Source organism: Astatotilapia calliptera, chromosome 1, assembly GCF_900246225.1.
Source record: "Astatotilapia calliptera chromosome 1, fAstCal1.2, whole genome shotgun sequence".
NCBI classification, from domain to species: Eukaryota; Metazoa; Chordata; class Actinopteri; order Cichliformes; family Cichlidae; genus Astatotilapia; species Astatotilapia calliptera.
Genome location: NC_039302.1, coordinates 33,250,568 through 33,262,829, shown reverse-complemented (window position 1 = coordinate 33,262,829; position 12,262 = coordinate 33,250,568). Strand labels below are relative to the sequence as shown.

Sequence of the window (12,262 nt, the reverse complement as noted above, 5' to 3'; positions counted from 1 at the left end):
CAAATACAAAAGTGCTGTGAAAAAATTATCCTTTGCAGTTGTTTGTTTTCTTTTTACTTTTCTGTTACCGCTGTACCGCCCAAGAATTATGAAGGTTGTGTTTAGAAACATTTTGGGTGCAAATTCAGGAGGCTAGAGTGTCTGTACAGCTTAGAGACAAATTCACAGAAAGGGCAACTTAAATCTATCTAAAGAGCAAAATCCCAAAGTATAATGAAATGGTTGACATGCAGGGCAGCATGCTTAATAATAATAATAATGGATACTTTATTGATCCCCATGGGGAAATAAGGAACATTTCACCATCTTTCTTTAAAATGTAGCAGGCTATTAGTAGTAAGTTAACATTAGGTCTGTAGCAAGCAGCCAGATGCCTTCTAATCAATATTTGCCATTATATGAGAGTAATATCAGTGGATTCCAATAAAACTCAGATCTACCCAGTTCAAATGTGCCACTCTAAACACAGACATGAGTGGGTAATTTTTAACTTGCACAAGATTTTTAATATGACTTATCTTTGTTTAGCTACACTTTTACAGTTGTCATTTATACCATTGAAAACATGGATTTGTTTTTTTACTTCTAGAAAGGTGAAATAACACTTTTCACTTTGCAACATTTATTTTTACATACATCTGCACATAACAGTTTCCTGCCATAAATCAAACTGCAGCTGTCTCTAATTTAACTGGTGAACAGTGTTTTAAACCCACAGCGTTCTTCTGTCCCTAAAGCTAAACAGCATTGACTCTATCTGAGGACGATCTCCAGTGTCTTGTCGGTATATACCCTTCAGGTTGTTCAGGTTGACACAATTTAAAGATAAATTTGATTTGAATTGGACTATATGTCTGGCCTTGATAACTTGAAGACACACAGCTGAACTGACTGGCTAATGTGGTGTAACCTCCTTCACCACCCAGAGAATTAACACTGAAGGTAAATCACATATAAAAGCTGCTAACATTCTTTCTTATATCTCATCTTCTCCCATCTCCTTTATGCGGGGCATCCGCTAAGGTCAAGGCGAGACGGCTGATTGACATTTGGCATTTCTGTGTGTTTGCACCGCCGCCTCTGGTATTTGCTCTTCTAATAACAAAGTCAGGCAGAGGGCAGAAGCATGAGGGCAAAGACACGTTGCCCAGCCTAACCAGCTAACAGGGCTTTTACACAAATTCTGTGAACTTCTGTTCAATGCAATATTAGCTAGGGATAGGAAGAAGTCCATATGACTATATTCCAGAAAGTAGAAGAAACAAGTATTTAAAGGCACCTGTTAAACCATTTTGAACCCCATATTTTTATTCTTGGACTTTGTTAGAGTCGATCTGCATGATTCACAGCTCGTGTGGCTCAAATATGGGAGGTATGTCTTATCTTACATATATGGTATCTCACTATGGTTCAGCCTATTGGTTTGTCTGAAATAGCTGTCCTCTTCCTTTAAAGCCAATTTTATTGCAATTGGCTGCCCGTAGCAAGCAGAAGATTTTCTGACCAGATTGGTAAGTCTTTTGTGCACAAAGCCAGCGAGCTATGTGTTTGAGATTACCATATTAGTGATATCCTATCTCATGCACAGAGCTAAGAGTAGAGCAACTGCCTGAAACAGAGCTTTTTGAGTGTTCGTCTCCCAGGGATTAGGTTCACATACACTGACCTCATTATTTGAAACTTCGGCCATGTTTAATGCAAGAATCAACCTTTGCAACAGTATATAAATGACACAAGTTGAGGAAAGGTCCCCTTTAAACAAATTGTGGGAAAGAAAAAACCAATGAAGCAGAATTTAATCAATCTCATCATCATGCAGGCCAGACTTAATTAGCTGACATTAAAGCCCTGTGAGACTTCAGTATGCATCACTGTAGTTTTCCACCTGGTTTGGGACACAGACCAGCCCACTGTGTCAGAAAACCCTTTAGATGGACACAAATCAATGCTCTGCTGCTTAATGATGATTCAAGCCTCAGGATGACTATTGGTAGTATCCCCAAGACAGTCAATTAAACCAGGCCTGGACAGCAGCACAGCCCAGTGGATTGGTTATCCAAAGGAAAGAACATCAAATCAATCTGCTCCCTAAAAACATGTTGCTTTTTTTTTTTTTTAAAAAGAGTAAAAAAAAGAACACAGCATCAATCAATATGAGATGCTGCAGTCTTTGAAGATAGATGAAGGCTTTATTACAAACCAAAACTGACAGGATTAAAAAAAAAGATTGAATAAATGTGTTTCTGCTCGTCTTTTGGATGAAGCAAATTAGTCAACATCAGGGACGCACTGGCTTACCCACAAAAGAGGACATGCGTCTCAAAAAATCTTTCTAATGTAGTGACTGGGTTTAGTCGTTTTGTTATGCTAAAACATGAACGGCTCTGCCGTAACATTTAAGCAACGTTTAAATGTTTGGAAAGGGAAAAAAAAGATCTGACAGTATTTTAACTTGTTGCCTGTTCACCCACAGAACAAAGTCATTGACTGACTACACAATCAGCAGTCCACATAACATAGAATTGTTGTTATTCATTTGTCTTCAACTGTGCCAAATCACAAACTTTAAAGATGTACATTTCACCCCTTTAAACCTGTGCCTCATCACGTCTTGATTATAAAAACAGACCAAAACCTTTACTCTTAGAGTGATAAATGAGATAATAATATGGACACTACCAGAGTAGCTTTGTATGATTCAAAATAATCCTTCGAAACAAATGAAACACATTGAGCCAGAAACAAAAAAAAATGCAAACACTGGAGCCCGGAAAGCAACAGAACAAAAAACAGGCTCATGACAGGCGCAGGCAGCCAGGAAAAACAGTTCACAAAAAGTTCAGGGGGCCGGCCCGGAGGCTGACAGCACAATAGTCCAAACCCGGGCAGTTCAGGGGGGCGGCCCGGAGGCTGACGGCCCAAGAGCCCAGAAAACAGTTCAGGAGGCCGGCCAGGCGGAAGGCACTGACAGCGACCGAGCAGGTCAGGAGGCCGGCCGGGCGGGAGGCAGCGACGGCGACCGAGCAGGTCAGGAGGCCGGCCGGGCGGGAGGCACTGGTGGCGGAGCAGTACAGGGGGCCGTCCATGACGGCGGCGTAGTTTAGAGGGCTGTCCATGACGGCAACGGCGTCCAGTCATCGGCCGGACAGGACGAGCAGGCCGGACAGGACGTGCAGGCCGAGCAGGACGTGCAGGCCGGGCAGGACGTGCAGGACGTGCAGGCCGGACAGGACGTGCAGGCCGGACAGGAACAGACAGATTGGAGACCTCAGGGGCAGACAAAACTGAACCCTCGGAGGCTGGACCAGGCGGAGCTGCAGAGGCTGAGGCCAGACCAGGCGGAGCTGCAGAGTCAGAGGCCGGACCAGGCGGAGCTGCAGAGTCAGAACCAGGCGGAGCTGCAGACTCGGACGCCGGACCAGGCGTAGCAGAGGCAGAGGCCGGACCAGGCGTAGCAGAGGCAGAAGGCTGAACGGGCTCCTCGGGCCCTCCAGCTGACGTGCCAGGAGGCTGAACGGGCTCCTCGGGCCCTCCAGCTGACGTGGCAGAAGGCTGAACGGGCTCCTCGGGCCCTCCAGCTGATGTGGCAGAAGGCTGAACGGGCTCCTCGGGCCCTCCAGCTGACGAGACAGGTGGCTGAACGGGCTCCTCGGGCCCTCCAGCGGAGACAGGTGGCTGAACGGGCTCCTCGGGCCCTCCAGCGGAGACAGGTGGCTGAACGGGCTCCTCGGGCCCTCCAGCGGAGACAGGTGGCTGAACGGGCTCCTCGGACCCTCCAGCTGACGAGACAGGTGGCTGAACGGGCTCCCCGGGCCCTCCAGCGGAGACAGGTGGCTGAACGGGCTCCTCGGGCCCTCCAGCGGAGACAGGTGGCTGAACGGGCTCCTCGGACCCTCCAGCGGAGACAGGTGGCTGAACGGGCTCCTCGGGCCCTCCAGCGGAGACAGGTGGCTGAACGGGCTCCTCGGGCCCTCCAGCTGACGTGGCAGAAGGCTGAACGGGCTCCTCGGGCCCTCCAGCTGACGTGGCAGAAGGCTGAACGGGCTCCTCGGGCCCTCCAGCTGACGTGGCAGAAGGCTGAACGGATGACAGAGGAGAGGAGTGACGATGGCGTCGCTTCCTTCTAGATGAGGGAAGTGAAACTGGTGGAGATACGGAGACCTCCTCCTCATCCGACCACATGGCCGCCAGGAAAAAGGCAGGCGAATGGGCAGGCGAACAAGGTCCTGGCTGGTGTGAGGAAGGAGAGGCAGTCTGAGGTAGCGACGAGGCAGGTGGTGAGTGTGTGTTGTCCTGGGGCGGCGGTGAAGAAGTGGAAGTGAAGGTAGAGAGAGCAAGCTCGCCAGCCCTGACTTGCTCCCTCCAGGCCGCTATGGAGCTGCCCAGCACTGTGTCCATAGAAAACTGAGTAAGCCGAGGGTTGCTCCGAATGATGGCATCCACAGCACTTAGCCCAACTGCCATGGTCCTCAAATCATTGGCCTGAGCAATGCGGTCAAGCAGGCGCACCAGCCGCTCCATCTCGCCGTTGAACTCAAAGGAAAAAGAGTCTGCAGGGTCCATGTTCTGGTCGCGATCTTCTGTTAGGTGGGGCTGTGTGCAGGCAGGAATAGGACCCAAGGTGCAGACTCCGGAGACAGACGTGAACTCAAAAAAGGCTTTAATTCTGAACGCAACATGACATAACTTGAAAAAACTCAAAATAAACTTACACCGGTGGACAGACAAAACACACAGCAAAATAAACGGTAGATCGCGACACGGACACAGAGAAACACAGGGCTTAAATACACAGAGGGAGCAATCAGGGAATGGGTAACAGGAGGGAAACACAGCTGGGGCAAATCAGAACTTACGAGACCAAAGAAGCATAAACTGAACACACTGAGAAAAGACAGAGACCTTCAAAGTAAAACAGGAAACACATAACACAGACTGAACAAAGACACAGACTCACATGCAGGCACTACAAAGGGAACAGAGACGTGGGAACAGGGCAGACACAAACACTGACTGAACACGGGGATATAGGAACTTAAGATACACATAGACGCGAACTAGACAAGGGGATGCAGGTGATAGGGGAGACAGAGCAACTAAAGACGACAGAGACATAAGCCATAAGATGGAACTCAAAGAAACCAAAAACTAGGAAGTATAAATAATATCAAAAACTCAAAAACCCTGGGTCGACGACCCAGGCATCCTAACAATCCTTCTTTTTTTCTTTTTTCTTTTTTTTGTTAAACCATTCAGAGGTGGACTTGCTGGTGTCTTTTGGATCATTGTCCTGCTGCAGAACCCAAGTGCGCGTTAGCTTAAGCTCACATTGTCCTTCAGGATATTTTGGTAGACAGCAGAATTCAGGGTTCCATTTACCACAGCAAGTCTTTCTGATCCTGAGGCAGCACAACAGCCCCAGACAATCACACTACTACCACCATATTTTACAGATGGGATGATGTTCCCTTTCTAAAAATGCTGCGTTACTTTTACACCAGATGTAATGGGACAAACTTTGTCAGTCAGATTCTACTTAAGTGATTTCTTGATTGAGAACAGGTGTGGCGGTAATTAGACTTGGGTGTGGCTAGAGAAATTGAACTCTAGCCACATTGAGCTTTCCAAAGATGTGATAACAAACAATCACTTTTTCACACAGGGCCATGTAGGTTTGGATTTTTTCCCCCTTGATAATAGATAATTTAGAAACTGCATTTTGTTTTTACTTGCGTTATCTTTGTCTAATATTTAATTTTTTGATGATCTGAAACATTCAGTGTGACAAAAGTACAAAAAATAGGAAATCAGGAGGGGGCAAACACTTTTTTACACCACTGTATATCTTGTTGGTTCTACCCATTAGTTTACCATCTCTGACACCAGCTGTTTTGGCTCCTCTTCCTTAAGGCCACCCTTCTTTTAATGCAATTTTCTTCAGTTTGAATGATGTCACTGACATCATACAGACAAAAATAGAAAAGAATTCCTGAAACTGGGTGATTAGATCAGTCTGTCACCTCAGCTGTTGACTCACAGGGTTTACTTGTTACAAGCACTGACCTCATTATTTAAAACTTTGACCTTGTCCCCTTCAGATTCAACTAAAAAGCATAGAGTAGGTATAATTAGGTCCACTTGGGCCAACACGACATTTAAAGAACTGGATCATGGATTTATGACACATTTACAAGTGTGGCTTAAAGCAGATAAGACATATGTAAGCTGTTTGTCGCAGCAGTTATTTCTCTTGGTAATCAACAGACCCCGTACTGTTTCCAGAGATGTAAGGGAAATCCTCATTCTGTGCATAAATACATAGTTGAGCCAAAGCTTACACGAGGCTTCAGCAGTGTGAGGTTGTCCACATCGATGAGGATCTTCTGCATATTTTTAGCACAAAATTTCCTCCCTTTGTGCGACTGTCCCTTCACTGCAGCTCAGCTAGGAAATGCCCGCAGAAATGAAAATCTTGTACTTAAAAAATACCCACTTGATCAGGTTTTTTATTCCTGATTACTTACACTGGCTTTGTGTTGGGAGAAACATGGCCAGTAGGAATGGCAGGAATGATTACACCAACAATTACACCGATATAAAACATCTAAACAAAAGAATACTTTGATTCCAAATGGCTCCCAAAGTGACATAAATGGTTCATTTATAGATTTGACTGTTCTGTACAGAGACTAGTTTTACATAAGGAGGGTTGAGGACTGATGTTGGGAATTAGTCTGCAAATTTTAAACAAGGAGATTAGGGTTGTGTCCTGGGTATAGCTTTTTTTACTTCAATATTATTTTATTTGTAGGTTCTTGGTTTGATTATAGGGACCAAAAATGTATGTTTAGGTGATTGAACAAATCACTGATTTTGTTCAAATAAACCCCGGAATATCAGACACTTGTTACTGTTACGGCCTTGATCAATAGAATAATGGATTCTAACTCATCCGTGGCCATTTTCACATGTGAATAATCATTTTACAGTAGTTTCACACACATTTGCACTACTGGAAATACTCTGTGTGGTTTTAGTCACCGAAGCTGTCTGGGTAGAGCTTGCAGAAGACCACGCTGTCTGACATCATACAGACTTTTTAATGAGGGAGCTAAATGTTTTAAAGACCAGCTAATGTCCAATCTGACTTTGTCTCACATCTGCGTTCACACCTGCACTTCTTCCAGGTGATGTCTCAAAAATGTAAAAGCTGTTATCTATGTGTGAAAACGGCTTAAACGGCAGGGTCGACCCCAGATCCTTTCTGTTAAGCTCAGACATTTTGCATGTCATTTTTCACACGGCTGCAAGAGCTCACTCTGCATAATGGTTGTTTTAACCTGCAACGTCCACCTGGTGAGGAAAGCATCAACTTGGTGTATTCTGGAAGGTGCAGCTTATAAATAATTTAGTTAATACCCTCACAGTCCTTTTTAAGAAAGATAGAATTGCATGTATTACAAGTACGCAGGAACTACTTCTTCATTAAATTTAGCATTTGAGAAGAAATCGCGGTCTTTTCAGGTTGTTGGTAGTGAACAGTCATTAAGTTGGGACAAAGTGGTTCTGACACACTTACAAATTCAACAGTAAGGGTGGAAAAAGTGTCTTTAGTTTTATTTTGGCGAAAAACGTTTTACACTTTCCTTTGAAGTCTACAGGGGGTTGAGTTTGACACCTGAAAGAGAGATGTAGGGTGGAGTATCACTTCAGCTGTGACTTTTGATACCACAGTTGCAAATGTTCACACATCTCCATGGCCTCCTCCTTCTTGTCTTCAAAAAGAACTGTACATTATCCCTACTCCTGCACTGCGGGGATGAACACAGTCTGGACATGTTGAAATTACAAAATTGCTTTCATGGGCTCTCACATCATAACATGTTCTTGTTCTGTTTGAGACGATGTTAGGTGCCGGTTCAAAGAAGTAAACAGAAAACATGAGAAATTGCTGCTGTTGGCTGAAATTTTGTTGTTGTTTTTTTCATCAGCACACCAGGAGTATTAGAGTAGAAGCAGGTGACTTGAGCGGGGCCCTCAGGGAGGAGGTGTTGTTGGGAGAGGGTGGTGGACTTTGCTGCTGCACGTCTGTCAGCTTGTTCACAGCTTAGTTCGTACACCACTGCCTGCAGCCATCACACCTGCCTGTCTGTCCCACTGCCCAGATGATGATAATAGACTGTTGGCTATGAATGCACACATATTATCCTTAAAAGCCTTTTCACATTGACGGGAGGACAGAAACTCTGTGTGTTTGTGTGATGTTTGAATTTGATTAATCATTGGAGCAAACATTACATTTTTACCTGTTGTGATGTAATTGAATATTAACCTCCTAACAAAAAGTCTAATTTGTGCATCACTTATTAACAGATTTGAACATTAGACCACAAACCTCCAAAAGTTGATTCTGTTCATCTGGAGGTAACGTTTTCAGTGGGAAAACCACTGAAAACGTTACCTCCAGATGAACAGAATTTACTTTTGGAGATTTACTTACTGGGGTGATTGAGCATGCATCAAGACATTAGACCACAAAGTTAACCAGAATGTTTTAGTTTGATCATTTTCTCCTAACACATTTTTAACTAATCAACTGGTAAATGTAAATAAAGTACAAATTTTCCAGTTAAGCAATCTGTCCAAGAATAAATGGTAGTAGGTTCGTCCTATTCAGCACTGCTTTCAGATCTGAGTGCGTTCAGTTGGGCTTGGTTCAGGTTCTCTGACCGATGCACTGCAGATTGCAAATCAAGATTTTAGCTGTTTCTGGTTTAGAAGTAATACAGTGTCCTCACATTCAACAAGCACACAGATGCACAGAGCTTTTGGCTTTTAAGAAAATGTACTTCCGTTTTAGTCACACATTAGTCATCTCACTGCCATCAGTTTTAGTTTGGCTAACGAACAGCATGCTCAGGCTGCAGCTGTCAAGCTTTGATATGTACAGCTTCTGTGATTGCACATGTTGTTCGTGTTTATTGTGAGGTTAGGGGAACAGGCACTGTTTACCTGTTTGTAGTGGAGTATTCAGTGGTTCCCACATACTGTGCCCGTATAACTTGGCTTTGCAGAAATAATAGCAGGTGATGTCTAAATTATTCTCCACGGCAAATCCAGTAGTTCTTCAGAAAACTCTGTGTTCCTGTTGTTCTGTTTTTCCTTGGTTATTAGAGATGTTATAAAGTACAATTTAAGGCAGGGGTCTTGTATTTATTTGGCTCATGGGCCACCCTCCATTAGCCAAATCAGTAAAAACATTGCATAGTAACCTGTACTTAAAAAAAGCCTCCAGAAATATCTGTTTCTCTGGAAAGGTTGAAGCACAGTACTATGCAAAAGTCTTGAGCTACCCTCCACTTTTATTCTTCGCAAGCTTTCTTGTAATTTCTTCAAATGTCAACTAAAGGTCCAATTCAGCTCTCGGGTGTCAGGTATTTCGTCAATTTCTTTCCCATTTCTTAAGGACATGACTTTCAGGTACTGTTCATTTTCTATAGATGGTTTTCTTAAGCCTGCCACTTCTGTCCTTCACTTGTCCAGTTTCCTCAGATGTTTCAAGGACCCCCTGCACATTCGGAGGTATACCGAGGTTTTCAATATTATCTCAGTGGGAAAAATCATGTGGTTGCAAAACTACTATTATATGTTTGTCAAACTGTTATTTTTGTCACTTCTAATAACATTTGCAACAAATTGTGTGACTGCTGGTAACAAAATACCTAAAAACACAATCTTAACTGAGTTGTCTTTTGTGTGTGGACACAACACAGGTTTGTAAGTTGGTGCCAAAATGATTTGTAGATCAGTGTTAAAGTGTCTTAACAAAAAAAAAAAAAAAAAAATTCCTCTGAAAATGGTCAGGTACAGGACTCAAGATGATTGAAAAAGCAGCCAGTTGCCAGAAAAAAAAACTCTAAGAAAGAAGTTGAGGAACATAGTGAGTAAAAATCGCCAAAGCTCTGCTAACAACAGTTCCAAACCTCCACTGGTATTAACATCAGCACAAAACCTGCAGTGATTTCCATGGCTGAGCAGCTCCTGTGTTATGTGTAGGTGGAAGCACTTACATAGTGTACAGTAGTATAAATCATACGACATTATGCGAACTCTGTGAGAGCATACAAATCCAAACATTTGATTCAAGAGCAAACAGGGGTTTAAAATAAAAGAGAGACGGAGTAATACAAAACAAAACCCTGAATACTGAAACCAGAAAGCTGTAAGTAACACAGTTATGAGGTTGTTAAACTACAACTCTCACTCATTTGCCTGCATGATATTAATAAACTCAATCCATCCTTTACAGCTTTCATCAGATCTGTCCCTCTGAAGTCTTAAATCAATAAAATCCTGCGTCACGTTAGAACTGTCAACTAACATCGGTGTTTTCTCACTCAACCATGTGATGAGTGTTTTTAACTTTCAAATAGCATTATTCTAAATGCCTTTAAGTTCTGATGGCACATTCCCCAAGATTTGAAATAATCAAGCCGATTTTCTTTCTTTTTTTTAAAAATTTTCCCTACCATCTCTGATTGTTAGCCAGTAATTGAAAACCCCACGGGCATTCCCAAAATACACGGTAGTGATTTGCCTTTCTGGTCCCTCTTCCCCTCCAGCACAAGCTCTGTCCCTCCTTAGAAATTAATTTTTGTACATGACAGTGAAAAATCCATTTCAACAGATGATGGAGAACCTAAACTTTCTTTAGAGAAATAAGTGAAGGTCGTCATTGTTTGTTTTGTATACGCTACAAAATCTGATGATGTGTCCTCTTGTATTTATGACTCCAGTGCAAGATAAATGACTGTTTTCCTTTGACCTTAAAAACCTGGCTTTGTGTGTTTCTCTGTGTGTGTGTGTGTGTTGTGCAGAAAGCAGATGACCGAGAGAAGCGCCAGGAAGCCCACCGTTTCCATTTTGATGCCATGTGAAGAAACAAAGCTGCATCATGGGAGACCATCCTCTCCCATCCTCTCGCGCATGCCTCTCACCTGACCACCCTTTCCTCTTCACACGTTTTCACTCAGACTCATATCAAGGGCCAATAAATGGATTCTCGTATACCCCAAAACGTTTCTTTTTGATATTTTTCAGTCCTTGAGTCAGATGTTAAATATTTATGCTCCATTTCATTTATTCATTCCAGTTTTAGAAGTACAGGAGCTGCAACAAGGCCATAGAGACAGACAACGAAATCCTAATGGGAATCACTCTCAAGTTTAAAGCAGTGATTTCTTTGGACCGACTGTCGTTAGGAGTGTGATCGTCAGTGGTGTTATTAGTGTATTTGGATCCTTTTGAAATGCCCAACAAGTAGCTCCAATGATAAAAGCAGTTTCTTTTTGTTTGTTCACTGGGAAGGAAGCACCTTTAACATTGTGTGTATATAAATGTGCATCGTTACTTCAAAGCCACACACGTGTTTCTGTCCATTGTCTTTGCACAGCTGATGAACCTCTTGGGTTTTTTCCTGTGAAATTAAACTGAACTGATTGTATTATATTGATTCAGCCTCACAGCTACAGACAGCAATTGGTGAAAAGTGAACATAATGTGATATAATGATGCTGCAGAACATTTTTATGCTTCCGATCCCACTAAAAATAATGAATGGCCTTCATGTCTGCTGAGTGCAAGTTTGTCTCTTTTGAGTCTGTCCTAAAACGCTGCATCATGGGAGTGCCAAAATAAAGAGCCTGGAGTCTGTAAATGTCTAATTCTGCTGCATCAAAGTCCTGCAAATCATCCGACGCCTGGTTGTCCTGCTGAATAAAGTACAGTTCGCTAGTTTCATGTTTTAATTTCTGTAGAGCTGGGTGGCTCCGGTGTGTTTTATTTATATTCCAAGAATGAGCTCATGGTTTTCCATGTGGTTTGCACTTTTTTTAACAAATGATTAACTGTGGGTGTATGTAATTTATTTGGCTTGCAAATGAATGTTCAACCTACTAAATGTGTTTACTTACTAAAGTTGAGAATAAAGGTTTCTTCTGCTTAAGTCACATGTTTCTTTCCCTGTTCCACTCCTCTTAAAGCTGTTCATAAAATTATGACCCCAAAGTCATACTTGATCACTTTTAGGAATTTCCCACTGGAGCTCCTTTCCAAGAACATTTTTTTGTTTATTTTCTTGCTGAGAAGCTAGTGGCAAATTTCCACTCAAAATAATCCTCTTTTTATGCTCTCATTATCTGAATTTGTTGCACGGTTAAATTAAACAGCCTTTAATTTTACATGAGACCCTTGAAGGTCCCTT

At 42.9% G+C, this 12,262-nt stretch overlaps 1 protein-coding gene across 1 annotated transcript in view; it reads left to right on the top strand.

Moving 5' to 3' along the window:
- The window catches only part of itfg1 (integrin alpha FG-GAP repeat containing 1), a 163,333-nt gene extending 151,329 nt beyond the window's left edge, over positions 1 to 12,004 (top strand). Inside the window, exon 18 of the mRNA XM_026175418.1 lies at positions 10,878 to 12,004. Coding sequence (XP_026031203.1) covers positions 10,878 to 10,937 — 60 coding nt within the window. The 3' untranslated portion in view covers positions 10,938 to 12,004. The remainder of the gene's footprint in view (positions 1 to 10,877) is intronic.
- The last annotated feature ends 258 nt before the right edge of the window (positions 12,005 to 12,262 follow it).